The following is a 17687-nucleotide window of genomic DNA, read 5'->3' on the forward strand; positions in this document are numbered from 1 at the left end:
ACAGTAAAAAACAGGTACAAAAGCTGACATGACGAATAGCCGCCCTATCCAGGTTCATCTCGCGATCCTCCGACAGGTGCCATAAATTTTTTAACGTATTGAGAAAAGATCACGGACTACAATGGAACGAGGAATGCGCCGAGGCTTTAAAAAAATTGAAAGAATACCTGTCTTCGCCACTATTTCTAGTTAAAGCAAACCCTGGCGAACCCTTGCTATATACCTAGCAGTGTCCGAAGTCGCCGTCAGCGCAGTCCCGGCCCGTAAAAACAAAGGTACGCAGTCTCCTATTTACTATATCAGCAAAACCCTAGTGGACGCCGAAATACGGTATCCACACCTCGAGAGGCTAGCTCTGGCACTGGTCGTAGCTTCACGAAAGCTTAGACCCTCAAGGTCATCCAATAAAAGTTATAACGACCTTCCCCCTGAGAAGCATCCTACACAAGCCCGAGCTATCGGGCAGGCTCGCCAGATGGGCCATAGAGCTCAGCGAGCACGACATATCCTATCACCCGAGAAACGCCATCAAGTCGCAGGTACTTGCAGATTTTATCGCCGATTTCAGTACAGAGATTCTCCCGGAAGCGGAACTAGAGGCCATTCGTGCCACTCCTAGTACCGACCTCTGGACCCTCTACACTGACGGCGCTTCCAACGGCTCGGGATCGGGACTGGGACTCGTACTCGAGGTCCCCACGGGCGAAATAATTCGTCAGTCCATACGATGCCCCGAGATGACTAACAACGAGGCCGAGTACGAGGCTGTGATTGCAGGTATGAAGTTGGCCATCAAGTACGGAGCCCGACGACTCATCCTCCATTGCGATTCTCAACTCGTGGTAAACCAGGTCACCGGGACTTACCAGATCAAGGAACAGAGACTGCAGAAATATCAATCAGAAATTCACAAGTTGATGCCCGAATTCGACGAATGCCGCCTGGAACAAATCCCGAGGGCGCAGAACATTGCAGCAAAAACATCAACAAGGGAAACATAGTCACCCTCCTCCATTCAGCCATAGATCACACTGAGGTACTCTCTTTAAATCTAACTTGGGACTGGCGCAACCAGTTTATCTCCTATCTGCAGGACGGGACACTCCCGCTCGACAAAAAAGCAGCCAAAAAGCTCCGCGTACAAGCTGCCCGATACTACCTAATAAGTCACGATCTGTACAAAAGAACGTTTGGCGGACCCTTCGCTAAGTGCTTGGGGCCACACCAAACAAGGCAAGTACTCGAAGAGGTACACGAGGGCCACCGTGGAGCACATACCGGCAATCGCGCTCTCGTCCGTTGCATCATCTGAGCCGGGTACTACTGGCCCACAATGAAAAAGGAGGCAGCGGAGTACGTTCGTAGGTGCGAGCAGTGCCAAAAGTAAGCCCCCATGATACATCAACCGGGAGAGCCCCTACACTCAGTAACATCACCTTGTCCCTTCATCAAGTGGGGGATGGACATAATCAATCCCCTACCAGCAGGACGAGGAAAGGTACGATTTCTGTTAGTTTTGACTGACTATTTCTCCAAGTGGGTAGAAGCAGGTGCGTACGCCCAAATACGCGAACAAGAAGTCATCGCCTTTATATGGAAAAACATCATATGCCGCTTCAGCATCCCCAAAGAAATCAGCTGCGATAACGGCCCCCAATTCATCGGCAAAAAGATAACAGAGTTCTTTAACAAATGGCACGTCAAACGGATACTCTCCACGCCATATCACCCCGCCGCCAACGGCCAAGCAGAATCCTCCAACAAAACAATATTAAACATACTGAAGAAGAAACTCGAAGAAGCCAAAGGACTCTGGCCCGAATTACTACCAGAGGTACTATGGGCATACCGGATAATGCCCAAATCCAGCACAGGAGAAACACCGTACTCACTGGTCTACGGAACCGACGCGGTTATACCAGTCGAAATCGGAGAACCGAGCCTGAGATATTCACATACCAGCGGAGCAGACAACGACATAGGTAGGCTTCAAGACCTCGACGAGGCAGAAGAACGAAGGGATATGGCCCACATAAGAATGACGACTCAAAAGCAACATGTCGAAAGGTATTACAACAGAAAAGCTAAAATACGACCGCTCAAAGTAGGCGACTACGTCCGCAAAGCCAAAACTTTGGCGTCAAAAGACCCAAGCGAAGGGAAACAGGGCACCAATTGGAGCGGACCATATAAAATCATAGCAGATGCAGGCAAAGGAGCATTCCAATTGGAAACAGTGGAGGGAAAAATACTCCAAAACAACTGGAACATCGCCCACCTCAAGTACTTCCATTTTTAAGGGGTGTCTCCCGAGTCGTACTCTTTTTCCCTTACCTGAGTTTTGTCCCAATTGGGTTTTCTCGGGGAGGTTTTTAGCGAGGCGGCGAAGGGGACACCAAGGGGCGTATGGAGACAGGTTTATCATACCAGCCAGTCGACGCGTTCTCCAGGCCGATATAATAAAGGGACTAGCCTAGTTGAGTCTCCATTATGTAAGCGGCTAAGGCCACCTTCTCCATTATGTAAGCGGCTAAGGCCACCTTCTCCATTATGTAAGCGGCTAAGGCCACCTTCTCCATTATGTAAGTGGCTAAGGCCACCAACTCCATTATGTAAACGGCTAAGGCCACCTTCTCCATTATGTAAGCAGCTAAGGCCACCAACTCCATTATGTAAGCGGCTAAGGCCACCAACTCCATCCTATGGGCCAAAGGCCATTGCCAATGATCGTCGACCCCACTCGACGACGACGGATAACACTTCAACGATAGTTGAAGTTACATCTATGGGCCAAAGGCCATCGCCAATGATCGTCGACCCCGATCGACGACGACGAATAATGCTTCAACGACAGTTGAAGTTACATCCTCTGGGACAAAGGCCATCGCTAATGATCGTCGACCCCACTCGACGAAGACGGATAACACTTCAACGACAGTTGAAGTTACATCTATGGGCCAAAGGCCATCGCCAATGATCGTCGACCCCGCTCGACGACGACGGATAACGCTTCAACGACAGTTGAAGTTACATCCTCTGGGCCAAAGGCCATTGCCAACAATCGTCGACCACACTCGACGACGACGGATAACACTTCAACGACAGTTGAAGTTACATCCTATGGGCCAAGGCCATTGCCAATAATCGTTGACCACGCTCGACGACGACAGATAACGCTTCAACGACAGTTGAAGTTACATCCTCTGGGCCAAAGGCCATCGCCAACAATCGTTTACCACACTCAACGACGACGGATAACACTTCAACGATAGTTGAAGTTACATCCTATGGGCCAAGGCCATCGCCAATAATCGTCGACCACGCTCCACGACGGCGGATAACACTTCAACGACAGTTGAAGTTATATCCTATGGGCCAAGGCCATCGCCAATAATTGTCGACCACGCTCGACGATGACGGATAACGCTTCAACAACAGCTGAAGTTACATCCTATGGGCCAAAGGCCATCGCCAATAATCGTCGACCACGCTCGACGATGACAGGTAACACTTCAACGACAGTCGAAGTTACACCCTATGGGCCAAAGGCCATCGCCAATGATCGTCGACCACGATCGACGACGACGAATAACACTTCAACGACAGTCGAAGTTACATCCTGCGGGCCAAAAGCCGTCACAACCGATGCGCCAGCCAAGCTCGACGGTGACAAAATATGTATAAACAAAGAACAACACAAAAGAATAGCAACAAAAGTATAATTCTTTCACTATGACAAAAATTATATACATTTAGTCCCATGGAGGACTCCCATTACATTCCAAAAAGAAAAAAGGCAAAACCTATACAAATCTTAAGGAGTCTCGCCAGATTTACCATCGCCATCCGCTTGCTCTCCTTCTCGACCATCGCCACCGAGACGGTAAGTCTCATTAAACCATGGGTCGGACTCGAGGCGGTTGACGTCCTCCGAAGTGTAGCCCTCTCGGTCAGGAGAGTCGGAGTTGTACCCACAAGCTACACGAGCGGCACGAGCCTCACGCCACTGCTCCCGAACTTCCTCCTCGGAGTCACGTCCCGCAACAAGAAGTTTTTTATACACGTCCAATTTGGCCTCCGCATATACCCACATCTCGTGCGCATCTTGGGTCGCGTCCCCGGGATGTGGCGGGGCAGTACGCCTAAGGACATCGATCTCAACCGCCTTAGCTTCGAGCTCGACTGTCAAAGCCACTACCCTACGGTGAAGATCGGCTACCTCCGCCGCCACTCCACGGCTAAGCTCCAACTCCTCCTCCCTCAGCTTGAGGAGTGATTCCAGCTCGCTATTACGAGCCACAACCTTCACCAACTCCTCATCTATTTTCTCCAGCTCCGACGCCCTGCGGCTCAATTGTGCCTCCCTCTGTTCGAGGCCCTCCCGGAACACCTGGAATTGTGGATCTTGCCGGAAAAGATCTGTCGCCGCTTGATACTTGGAGCGATACCGTTTATACTTCTTCACCATCTTATCAAAAACGGTCGTTCTCTTCTCCTCACGGCGCCTCCTTTCCAATTCCAAAACCAGGGTCTAAAGAAGAAAATATATACATGCAAGTAAGTTAGTACGCATCAAAATCAACTTCACGACACACGGAAGAACAGAGAAGTTACCTGTAATGCCATGCCAGCGACCCTCCGTGACACCTCCGCATCGCTGACGACGCTCAGCATCTCGCGCTCAGGGGCAGCACACAGTAGGGCCATCTCCAGTGCAGCCCGCTCGCTGTGCTGTTACAAGTTGTAAGACCCTGGAATCACGATGCGGCGGCCGGATCCGTCTTCTGTCATCTCCACGCGTGCAGAGTTTTCCACCACCTCTTCCACATTCCCGTGGACGGCCTCAGCAGTTGGTCCCCCAGCGTCGCCACCAACAAGGGGCGATGAGCTACCCTTGGCAACACGAGCCAAGCTGGTACCAACATTAGCACTTATCTGGTTGGCCGACCTCCCCGAAAGGATGGCGTCGGCCATAAAGACGGGCCTAGTTATTTGGCGAGGCGCGTCACCCTCTTCATCTCCAGTCGCCACCGCCTTACCCATCACGAGCCTCCTCCTTTTTCTCTCCTCAGGCTCCTCTCCCTCGGAAGGCTCGTCCGCAGGTTGCGGAGACAATATCGACGGTCCCGCCTCATTTATAGCCACCTCCGCAGGAGCAGCCTCTTGTAAAGAGGCTACGGTCACCCCTTCCCTGATAGAAGTACAAAGTATTTCCTGCGTAGTCTGACCAACATCTGATCGGGAGGAGGCGGATGCCGTCGCCCTCCTCTTAGGAGCACTTCGACCTGGCAATAAAAGTGATTTAGCCGACGATATTTGTGAAAGCGACTAATTAAAGTCGAAGAAATACCTGAAGGGCTCGCGGGACCGTAACGTTCAATGAATTCAGCCCACGTACGGGTCTCTTCTGCGAGAGGCAGCAAACCGGACACCCACTGCTTAATATCGGTTATGAACCGGGGGACGTGAGCTATAGCTGCAAAATAACAGAAAAAATCATAAGGATGGTATAATCGGAACCGCTAAAGTCACGTACGATAAACGACTCGACAGATAGTAATACTTACGTCTCGAATTCCACCTCTCAGGGAATCCGACGGGGTTAGACACCAGGTGCTCCGTCTTGATAAAGAAGTATCTACGCCAATAGCCCCGGTTAGCCCGATCGTCGGTTTGCATAACCAACCCCTTCGAGCCACGATTCTTTAGATGCAGCATGGTGCCCCTCAGATAGCTGGCACTGAATAGCTGCAATAGGTGGTGGACGGAGACCTCCAGCCCGACCAGCTCCGCGTATGTAGACATTACCCTACATACTTTAGGGTATACGGAGTGAACTGGGCGGGACACATGTTGTAGTAACGGCAAAGTTCCTCCCCCAATGGAAAAATGGGGAGGCCGTAGCCGATTAAAAAGGGATATTCATAAAGCGTACAGTATCCCGGTCTATGGGTGTTCGCGTAGTCCGCTCCTGCTAAACCCATCTCCACGTGAGCGGGTATATCATACGACGCACGAAGAGTATCTAAATCGGTTTGTTTTAACTCAGATTTCTCCCAAGGTTGTTCGGGAGAATCCCTTTGAAAGTCCCTCCTAATAAGGAGTTGCTTCGGGAGCACGTTATCTATGGTAAGAGGGGTGAGATCCTCCCCTTTCTCTCCCTTATCGCCGCCGGATGGAGGCGGTATGTCAGATGATTTATTATTACGAACCCCCGGAGCGTTATCCCGTTTAGGTTTTGTCATGGTTTCCGATTAAGGAGTGATGTACTACGCAACCACAAGTGTACTTTCAGGGAAGCGGTGATTTTTCGTAAAAAGAAAGCGTTTCTTGAAATAGTTGGAAAACGTTTGCAGATGATCTAAAGTTAGGTTAAGTTGAACCCTTTCCCTATTTATAGGGTTGGGTAGCGTTGAAATCGAAGAGGCAAAACCCCAAACAGGCGCGGGAAACCAAGGATCAGAACACTTTTTGTACTTCCTGGGGAACACGCGTAATGATGACACGCATATGGTGACGTCATCTCAGGGAAGGGATTGCGCGCCAATAGATCAACAAATTCAAACGATCGCCCCCACCTCGTCGTCTCCAAACATGGTCAAAATTTTCCTAGTACAAGGATCATGGTTCCGTCCATCGGCGACGCACTTCGTTACGTCACCAACGAACGGAGGGACTATCTGTATGGGGTCAAATTCTGCCCACTATGGTAAGCAACGACCCCCGACTAAGCAATAGCCGAAGTAGAGGGGACGACCTAAGAATGTCAGAGCGAAAGTGTGCCCTTGAGTCTCGTCGTCTCCTCGAAAGCACGTGACCTATCCCTGTATTATTTTATTATTTTTTGAGGGGGTTCTCTTGTTATATAAAGGAGAATCCCAATGTTGTAAAGGGAGAGATCTTTTCAATAATAAGTTATCTTTTCTTTCTATTTTCTCTTTCTCTCTCAACAAGCTTTCTCTTACTCTCTTTCGAATATCCAAGTTGTTGAAACAATCACAAGCATAACACATATTTCTAGGTCTAATTATATTCGATTACGATTTACCTTTGATTCATTTTGATTGTTTTCGCTTACAAAGTAATTAGTATCTTTTGAGTAAAACAGCCATGCTTTTAAATTTGTTACACATTCACATAAAAAAGATTAATATTGCCTTTTATCTTAGAAAACTAAAAAGACTTAAGTAATGTTACTTCTTAATAATAAAATAGATGACAACTTAAAATATAATCTATTAACATTTAGAGACTAAAATATTATTTACGTTTTTCATTACCGTGCGAAGCGCGGATACATTTACTAGTTTTAGATAAAAGTGTGCGAAAACAAACAATTTCACAGACGTCTTTGGATAATTTAGTCCAACACAGACCAAGCACTAATTATTCGAACTCTCGAAGTAACTTTGTTTCCTTCACCTCCTCCCCTTTCCTCCTTCTCGTCCTCTTCCTTTCCAACTTTTTTCTTTCCCTCATAATTATACAACTATACAATTCATACTTTATTGTTCTCGTAATAAATTTTACTATGTTTTCATTAAAGTAAATACATGGGGGGTAAATTAAAAAAAGTCCATAAGAATTTGAAAGAATAACATACATTAGTCAAAGTATAAAGAACTATTGTATGCACTATAATAATTAAATGGACATAAGTAGCCGTAAACCTCACCTGCTACGAGGATATACTCCAAATGTTAGCAAGAATCTTGAGGTACCAGACTACCAGTACTGTTTGTCGAGAGATTTGAATAGGTGCACGCATAAGTTGGTTCATTTGTATTTTACTCATGCAAGAAATCGTATATTTTCTACTCGACTTTTGTAAATGAAAAATAAGGTCTAGTCAACACAAAGGGTTGCCCAAGTGGAAAATATCCTTCACCTCCAAGCTAAAAATTGCGGGTTTGAATCACCGAGCGAGTAAAGTGGATGGGATATAAGGAGAAAAAAAGAGAGGTCTACTCAACCTTTTTTTTTCCTCTACAATAAAGGGGCTTTTACATGACAACTTAGGTGGGGTAAAAAAAATTACCTACATATATTTACTTACAAAATTCATCCATTAAACTTTTTTTTTAACACAGTATCGTATACCCAGATATATACAGCAGTAAAAATAATTGAATCACAATGTAGTATACCTTATTGTATGACATTCCTGTTAATTTTTCAAAAAAGAAAGAAAAAAGGTTGAAAGTTTCGAAAAAAAAGAATAAATGCCTGAAATATAGCCTTTCACAAAATCCAGGCCCAGAAGCATCTAGACATTTCCAGTAGCGCCCTCTATTTCCCCCCACCATTATATATAACAAAACCAACTGCCATTTGTCTTTCTTCACGCAGTTGTACGCACACGCATATCTCTATCAGCCGCTTAATTTTCCCCTGTAAAAAACTATAAACATGAGGTATGTTCTTCAATCTTTTCCTCTTCGTTTGCGTTTACGACGTGTCTGTGTTTTTACAGCTTTTTATTCACCCATTGCGTAAGAGTCGTACATACTATAAGGTTTTGGATGTTTTCAAGTTTTCTCTCGAAATGCTTAAATCAAACCCTAGGATTTAGAGTTTTGTATTTGAACTCTAACGAAAAGGAATTTGTATCTGAATATTTTATTTTCCTTTTTTTTTTTCTCTCTCTTCTATATTTCATTTATTTCTAGTGTGCTCGTCCCTTGAACTTGTGATTTACTAGAAACTAATCTATTCATTCACTTGCTATTGGTAACTAGTCTGTTTTTCTCATTTTTTTTTGAATTTAAATGATATAGATGTAGCAGTTTATCTATCTCTTTTTTTTTTGTCGTTTTGGGGATGGCCGGGATAAAGGAAGAGGAAAGGACGGTCTCTGGTGAGCGGTGAGTATTGAGTATAGGATACAATGTAGATATGGTATATCTGCTCTTGTTTTTGGAGACAATTTCTGTCTTACTGGTTGATGAGAACACTTTAGGAACCATAAATGGCATAGGGAATTTTCTTGAGACGTAATCACGCAGGTTTTCAACTGGTTCTTGTAGAGATATGATGATGAACAGATGCTCTGTGCATCTCCTTCCGCGAAACGTCAAATATTCTGCTTAAATAGTAGACACATGTAATAAATAAGAAAATACTAAAGATCCGAGCCTATAGCTTTTTTGGGTGCTTGCAGCCATTCTTGCTCAATAATGTCTCCACTACTCAACAAATGAGCATTGATGCTTTGGCATTTGCACTATACCCATGCACAATGTATCCCAAAGCAACTCCTGGCCATTAGTGCTTTGAAGAATCCATTCAAAATTTATTTAGGTTCTGGTCAATGGCTTTATAATGAGGTTGCAAGGGAATACTTGCTTAGGTTTTCTCTGTTTTTTGTTTGTTTCCTGTCATAGGACGTTAGCGTTTTTGTTAGTTGTGTTCTTTAATGATGTTTATCTAAGTTTTTGTTAGTTATGAACTGAAAGTGACCAACTTATGAGTCAAAATAAATCCAATCCTATTTTTCTCAAGGCACCATTTTTGTATTTATGTTCTAATTCCTTTAGATACCAACTTAAGTAGAAGCCAACCTTTTGCCAACAACAACAATAAACCCAATGTAATCCCACAACTAGTATCTGGGGAGAGTATTGTGTACACAGACCTTTCGGCCTTTTAAATTTAAATAAGGTTAATATCTTTATTTATTTTGAGAAACTTCCCATCCATGAGTGGTCTACCAAAAAGTATGAGCTGTATTTTCCAAAGGTACCTACTATTCTCATGGGTGCTCCAAAAGTTAACCAAAATGAGATCTTATTCCCTAAATGTACATGGTTAGTCTCTATTCCTACAAAAGCTGCCTTATCCCTCTCCTTCCGTAGGATCACACCGAGGATCGAGGCGGCGACATTCTGTTCTTTGAGCTTCTCTACCTTCTCCAACTGCGTAGACCGTAGTACATAATTCACTTGTGCGATATTGTCCACTATGCTCCAAAATTAGCGTATATAAGTTAAAACCACTTATCAATCATTTTTTTTTTTGATAAGATAATGGATTTCATATAAGGCATCAACAACAACAACAACCTAGTGTGGTCCCACAAGTGGGGTCTGAGGAGGGTAGGATGTACGCAGCCTTACCCTACCTTGGAAGGGCAGAGAGATTGTTTCCGATAGACCCTCGGCTAAAGAAGGTGAGAGAAGCCCTAGTAGCAAGTAATAGCAAGAAGATGCAAAATATAAGGCATCAAGAAGATGCAAAATATAAGGCATCAAGAAGATGCAAAATGTACAGTGCAGTAAAAGCATTGTTAGCTCTATTACAAAAGGCTAGTCTAAAGTTAAGGAGCTAACAAAGTCCAAAAAGGCTTCTGGGGAATTTACAGGTAAAAGGTTACTCCAGCTACATAAACTTGCTAAACATCTAGCCTTAAGTATGTAATTTGGGGTAGAAATGCCCTCAAAACATTTTGTTTTTCTCTCAGTCCATATACACCAGAAAATACAGGGATCATCTTCCAAACTACCCTGATGGATTTTCTGACCTTCCATGAACTCCAGCTAATCAATGCATCTTTTACACTTTCAGGCATAACCCATTTGAGACCAAAAGCTGAGATGAACATGTTCCATATGTCTATAACTGCTGCACAATGTAACAAAAGATGTCTATTGGTTTCAATAGCCTGTTGGCGCATGTAGCATCTGTTGACAATGTGAAAGTTTCTCCTAGTGAGATTGTCCTGGGTGAGGCATGCTTCATATACGGCTATCCAGCTAAAGCAAATCACCTTTGCTGGTAACTTGGTTCTCCAAATTAACTTCCATGGCCAAGTGACTACCACTTCATTCTGATCACAAAGGGAGAGATAACCTGCCTTTATAGAGTATTTACCATCTACTCTATCACCCCAAATGAGTCCGTCTTGTGCCTGCTTGTTGGTTTGGAATGACCCAAGCCTCTCCAATAGATTGAGTAGATCCTGTATCTCCCAGTCTTGCAAGTTTCTTCTGAATTGAGGGTTCCATGTGTTATCGGCTCTGTTATTTGAAATTGTTGAGTTTCTCCAAGTGAATATTGAATAGAGGGCAGGAAATTGAACTTGTAGTATGGAGTCCCCAAACCATCTATCTTCCCAGAACTTGATATTTGCTGCATTGCCTACCTTGAACTTACAGTTGTTGTGAAATTCTTCCCCTAGCTTGCTGATATATTTCCAAGGGCCTACTCCAAATGGTGTTCTAGATACTTTAGTACACCACTGATTCTTGGTACCATGCTTTGCAGTCACCACCTCCTTCCAAAGGACTTGATCCTCTTGAGAATAATTCCACAACCATTTCATAAGCATGCTCTTATTGTGGATTTTGAGGTCTCTAATACTTAGACCACCTTGAGATTTAGGCAGAGTTACTTTCTTCCATTTCACCAGGTGCGTGCCACACTCACGAGGGACTGAGAAGTTGACGAAGTAGCGAGTTAAATGAGAGGCTAGAGTCAAAGGCGAGCCAATGAGCTTCTCAGTTAATGAAGAGCTTCCCTTGATGTGAGCGTGGAATTTGTGGCTTTTGCTATTTCCTTCCCAAAAGAAAGTTTCTCCTGTATTTATCAATCTGCTTCAGCACTTTTCCGGGGATGGGAAATAGGGACATAAGGTAAGTTGGTAGGTTGTCCAGGACACCGTTGATGAGCGTGAGTCTGCCTCCCATAGAGTGGTATTGCATTTGCCAATTAGCTAGCCTTCTTTCAGTTTTGCCTATGGCTCCACTCCATATATCAGCAGACCTAAATTTGGCACCAAGCGGTAGCCCAAGGTATGTGGTTGGTAAGGTACCAGTATTGCAGCATAGTATGTCAGCCAGGCCCTCTAGATTGGTTACATCATTTACCGGGTAAATGACACTCTTCAACATATTAATGTGTAAACCTGTAAGAGCTTCAAATATAAGCATAGTCAGATTTAGATGTAGCACTTGAGATTCTTCAGCCCCACAAAAGATGAGGGTATTGTCTGCATATAATAGATGGGAGACAGTCACAGTGTTCCTAGGACTGACACCAACTTCAAATCCTTTGAACCATTGTAAATTCCTGGCTTTTGTTTAGCATGTTACTGAGACTTTCCATGGCTATGATGAAGAGAAATGGGGAAAGAGGGTCCCCCTGTCTAAGTCCCTTTTGGGGAGAGAAGAAGCCAATTGTGCTTGAGTTAACCAGAACCGAGTAGGTAGTGCAGAATTTGATCCATTTAATCCATTTGTCACCGAATCCCATTTTCCTCAACATCATAAAGAGAAAGTTCCAGTTGAGCTGATCAAAACCTTTCTCTATATCTAATTTGCACAATAGACTTGGTTCCCCTGATTTGAGCTTCCAGTCAAGGATTTCATTGGCAACTAGAGCTGCATCAGTGATCTGTCTACCTTTTATGAAGGCATTTTACTGTCCAGAAATGAGCTCCCATATTACATTCTTCAACCTTTCGGCCAGAAGTTTTGCAGCTATTTTATAAACACTTCCTATTAGACTTATTGGCCTAAAGTCTCTTAGCTCCACAACTCCCTTTTTCTTAGGGATTAGAGCAATGAAGGAGGCATTGCAAGATCTCACCATCTTGCCATTCTTGTGGAAGTGGTTTGGGGTGTCAATTAAGTCTGACTTGATGATGTCCCATGCACTTTGGTAGAAAGCCATTGTGAATCCGTCTGGTCCATGAGCCTTATTAGGAGCACATGCTTTGATGGTAGCTCGGATCTCATCTTCTGTGAAGTCACTTTCTAGCTCTGCTTTTTCCTCTTCTGTAATGCTTGCCAATCCCTCAAAGTTAGCAGTAGGCTTCCAAGGTTCATTCTCAGAATAAAGATTTTGGTGGAATCCCAAAATTTCATTCCTAGTCTGATCCTTCTCCTCAATTAAGTCATTGCCAACCTTGAGTTTATTAATGTAGTTTTTTCTTCTGTTGGAATCAGCTATCCTTTGGAAGTACTTGATGTTTCTGTCCCCTTCTTTAAGCCAGAGACATCTGGACTTCTGCCTCCATGAGATCACTTCTGCCAATGCTAAATTCTGGATTTCAGTTTAAGTGTGACCAATTTGGAGAGTTCAGCTGAAGATAGAGCCCTATTCTCTGCAGCTTGTTCCAATGCCAACAGATCATTCAAGGTGTTGGTTCTTTGCATTTCTACCTTCCCAAATACTTCTCTATTCCAAGTAGAGATATCTTTCTTGAGCATTTTTAGTTTTTGAGTCAAAATGAAGTCAGGGTTGCCATTAACTGTGTAGCCTTGCCACCACCCCTTGACTTTATCAAGAAACCCCTCAACTTGTAACCACATGTTTTCAAATTTATAATAAGAAGGGTTTACCTCCCAATCTCCACTCTCCAGCATAATGGGTTTGTGGTCTGAGATGACATTTGGAAGTACCATCTGAGTCACCTTCCTGAAGGTGTCACTCCAATCGTTTGCTATAAGAAATCTATCAATCCTGGAAGCCTGGTATATGTTTTCACCCCTGGACCAAGTGAATGAAGCACCTTGAAGAGGCAAATCAATAAGACATAAATCATCAATTGTTTCAGAGAAGAAGCTTTTCATTGCCTTAGACCTTCTGCTGCAATTTAGCCTTTCATGTTCAAATCTGCAGACATTAAAGTCACCTCTGATCACCCAATGCTCATTCCATAGCTCTCGAACAGCTGCGAGTTCATCCCAAAGCACCTTTCTTTCGGGATTTGTATGCTGGGCCATAGACTCCTGTAAAACACGATATGAAATCTTCATGAACACTTTCCAACATGCTAGAAATTGTATAGATTCCCTGATGAAGTTCTATGCAATTCCAGCTTCTTCAGTCCCATATCTGCCAACTGAATATGCAACCTCGGGAAGATGGCCTTTCTGTTGGCAATATAAGTGGTATAGTTGATTTTGGGTAAACTTTGTTTAGACCTTCATACAAGGGAAATGCCAAAAGGTCGAGGATATTAGATTTGGGGTGAGCGTCAGGTTCTTTCTGCTTTACAGTTTAGTGCCCAACTTTGTACATCTCATCTCGTTTACCTTTGGAGGTTGGAGACATTAGTGCTTTGACATGCAAGGGGATGTAAGTGGAAGAAACTTTTTACTTTATAAAGTTTCTATGTCAAAGTTGCAGTTGCTTTATGGACTTGGAGTTTTTTAGTTTGTCTTCGACAGTGATCTATCACGGTTCTCTTGTGCACCCATCACTATGCTCATCAGCAGCTGTTCAAACATGAAATGCGGTGGAGTCTCCACCTTCATCTCATAGCTTCGGCCCTATGTCAAGTTGGTCTCTTATTGAACCGTTGCACCTCATTTATTCGTAATTGCTTATGGAGTGCTTCATGTGGTGCTTGCTTGAATTTTTTTTACTTCTGCATGTAATTAATATAGCAATCGGGATCTACCAGTATGTGCCATGCTCCAAGTTCTTATTCCCCACATATAGTGGGATAATTTGACGCAGATAAAAATGTCAAAGGAGACAATTATACAAAGGATAAACCTTCCTCAAAATTTCTCGTCTTGAAAAAAATCATTTATGAGCTCTCAGACTGATTATGCATTGATTTAAGTTGCCTGGAAATCTGGAATTTTCTGTAATTGGAGACATCCAATTGCTTGCTTTTCCTGGTTGTCTTGAATGGTCATTATTGTGAGACTTGGTTGAGATCCATTTGTTTTCTGCTTCTCTATCTCAGCCGACACCCTGCTGTCAAGTGGGCCCAGAGGTCCGACAAGCTGTTTATCACGGTGGAGTTGCCGGATGCCAAGAATGTGAAGCTGAAACTGGAACCAGAAGGAAAATTCTTCTTTTCTGCAACTGCAGGAGCTGATAATGTACCGTATGAAGTGGATCTCGATCTCTTTGATAAAATTAATGTTGATGTAAGTGAAGCTCCCTCTGTTCACGTCTGCAAATTTTCTATGTGAGAAACAATGTTAATTTTACTGTAACAACTAACAAAATAATGTTAATTTTACTGTAAAATGTTCATTCAGGAGAGCAAAACTAGTACTACTTCTAGAAGTATCGTGTATCTTGTGAAGAAGGCAGAAGACAAGTGGTGGAGCAGACTGATAAAGCAGGAAGGTGTACGTCCAGTGTTTTTGAAAGTTGACTGGGACAAATGGGTTGATGAAGATGAAGAGGACACTAAATGTTAGTATAATGTCACTAGGAATATGCTTTACTGTTGATATTAACCACTTGGTATATATATTTGCTAACCATGATACTAATATTTCAGCTGAGACGGATATGGATTTTGGTGATATTGACTTTTCGGTAAGCAGCTTTAGAGATACCAACAGCCAGCAGTGGTTATTTTCGTCTATATTTATGCTGAAGTTTTAACATGAGCCCTTTATTATTCTCTCAGAAACTCAACATGGGAGGCGGTCCTAGTGATTTTGATGCTGATGTGCCTGAGGGTAAGTCAGCTTCGGTTACCCAGCAACAGTACCATCCCGATATGTTCAGCTTCAAATCTTCTGCTCTCCATTTGATTGTCAGTTGTAAATTTTGTTTTGTTCTTATCTAATGTAAGTTGACATTTTTTCTGCAGGAGACGATGACAGTGACACCGAGGAAGAAGAAGTCAGGGAGGAGGAAAATAGTGCACATAATGAACCTGAAGCAGCAGTGCCTCCAAGCACAGAACCCGAAGCAAAATCTTGATGCGTTTGTAATATCTGAAAAGCGTTTTAACTGCTTGAGTTTTACTGTAGTGCTGTTGGTTATGGTTAGAGCAGTAAGGATCAGGCGTTCCCTATTATTGACTTGTTACCATGTATCTCTTGTCATTTGGTTACGTAAATCTTCTTGTCTGTGTCTTCTGAAGGATTTCGTTTTAAAGCGAAAATCATTCGAGGTTGAGATGTCCTAGTGGAATGATCTGTGTGCATGTATGGCCTTAAGGATTTGCTTCTTCCGGATGATTTGCAGGTCATTTGGCAACTTTATTGGAGTCCGATTCCAAGCTGCGAATGTGACACAGAATACTTTTATCAAACTCATCGCTTTGCACTGGATTACTTGGTGTTCTTACGTTTTCAATTTCTACACTAGTTTAGCAATCTGCTTGTACCAAAAAGAGCTGATGGCGTACGTGACTAGTTGATTGATTGATGAGCCAAAAAAAAAGGTCTGCAAATAGTTAGATTGTTCTTCACTGTGATTTACACGAGAACTAGAGATAATGCGCCCGGGACCGGACCACGACCACGGGCCAAACGGGCCGGTCTCAGTGGGCTGGTCCCAAATGGTGTGCAAGGCTCGTGGCGGGCCGGTCTACTTCAAGGAGCCCACGAGCCCGGGACCGGTAGGCGGGCCTGGGCCAGTTCAACCAAGCCCAACGGGCCTAACGGGCTCCAACGGCTAATTTAAAAAAAAAAATTTAAAAAAAAGACCAACGGTCAGATTTTTAAAATCTAGCTGTTGGCCTTCAAAATTGATCCGTTGGCCACTTTAAAAAATAGTCATTTGACCCCCAAACTTTATTTTAACCCCAAACTTTATATAATTACGCTTTTTCCCAATTCTCAATTATAAATACTCCTTCATTCTTTCATTTTTACTTACCAATTCATCAATCTATCTCAATCTATATCTAATTTATCTTCTATAATTGCTTATTTTATTATTGCAATTTCATAAAAAATTGTGAAGTTGGTGTATTGAAGAATTCAAGTCTTCAAGTCTTCAACGATTTTCAATTTTCAAGAAGTTGTTTCTTAAGTTTTAAGAATATATTTTTGTGTGTTTTAGTTTGCATAATTGTAATTAATATGGCATTTTCTTTGAAAAAAATGTTTGGTGGTAAGGGAAAAGCTAAAATTGGTGAAAGTAGTCGCCAACCTACTACCCTTCCCCCGGCTCCCCGACCCAGACCTGTTACCCGTCCTGCTGCTCCTATTATTCTTGATAGTGATAACCCTTGTTTTCAATTTTCCGATAGTGAATTTTGCTATAATGTTGCACCAGGTCAACAATTAAATGAAGAAGTTATGACTGCTCTTTATCCTAATGAAACTATCTTAGAAAATGATGAGGAAAATGAGGATGTAGATGAAACCCAACCGGATTTAGATGATACACCTACTAGTCCTGTTAATAACCCAACTGATGCCCCGCCCGACCCACCTGTAGAAACCCCTACTTTTAATAGACAACCTTCAAAACGCCTCGAAACATCAATTGTTTGGAATTTTTTTATTCAAGTAAGAGAACAAAATAAGGCTAAGTGTAGAACTTGTGGGAAATTGCTGGCACATAAATATACTGAAAACCGTAGCGGTACGGGTAGTTTGGCTAGGCACATACAAACATACCCTAGAGAAAAAGTTAAGTATTTACAAATGAAAGCGCAGCAAGAGGGGACAAGTGTAGATACTGCGGTTAACCCTAGTACAAGTTCAAATCTAGTTCAACCAGGAATTAACACTGTGACCGGTTTTGGTATTTTATATTACGATCCTAATAAAGATCGTGAAGAATTAGCAAAGATGGTTACCGTTATGTGCTTACCCTATACTTTTCCTTCTAACCCTAACTTTGTGCATTATATTAGAAAAGCTTTTAATCCTACTTATAAAGGTTGGCCTCGCGCAACCGTAAAAAGCGATATTTATAAATATAAACATGAATATGAACAATATTTGCGGTATTTAATTACTCATATAACTAAT

General features: G+C 43.0%; 1 protein-coding gene across 1 annotated transcript; it reads left to right on the forward strand.

The window, feature by feature from the left end:
• The first annotated feature begins 8284 nt into the window (after positions 1-8284).
• Positions 8285-16031, forward strand: LOC109215351 (uncharacterized protein OsI_027940-like). The gene is made up of 6 exons (XM_019379393.1): positions 8285-8414; positions 14699-14885; positions 15000-15159; positions 15248-15285; positions 15380-15431; positions 15566-16031. Exons 1-6 carry the CDS (start codon positions 8410-8412, stop codon positions 15676-15678), a joined length of 555 nt encoding a protein of 184 aa, XP_019234938.1. The 5' UTR covers positions 8285-8409; the 3' UTR covers positions 15679-16031.
• Positions 16032-17687: the final 1656 nt, after the last annotated feature.

Source organism: Nicotiana attenuata, unplaced genomic scaffold, assembly GCF_001879085.1.
Source record: "Nicotiana attenuata strain UT unplaced genomic scaffold, NIATTr2, whole genome shotgun sequence".
NCBI lineage: Eukaryota > Viridiplantae > Streptophyta > Magnoliopsida > Solanales > Solanaceae > Nicotiana > Nicotiana attenuata.

Bases quoted from the DNA above. Each gene is read 5' to 3' on its own strand.
- LOC109215351 (XM_019379393.1), top strand. The intron at 15,286-15,379 runs GTAAGCAGCTTT...TTATTCTCTCAG, and splicing joins TTGGTGATATTGACTTTTCG to AAACTCAACATGGGAGGCGG. The intron at 15,432-15,565 runs GTAAGTCAGCTT...TTTTTTCTGCAG, and splicing joins TGATGCTGATGTGCCTGAGG to GAGACGATGACAGTGACACC.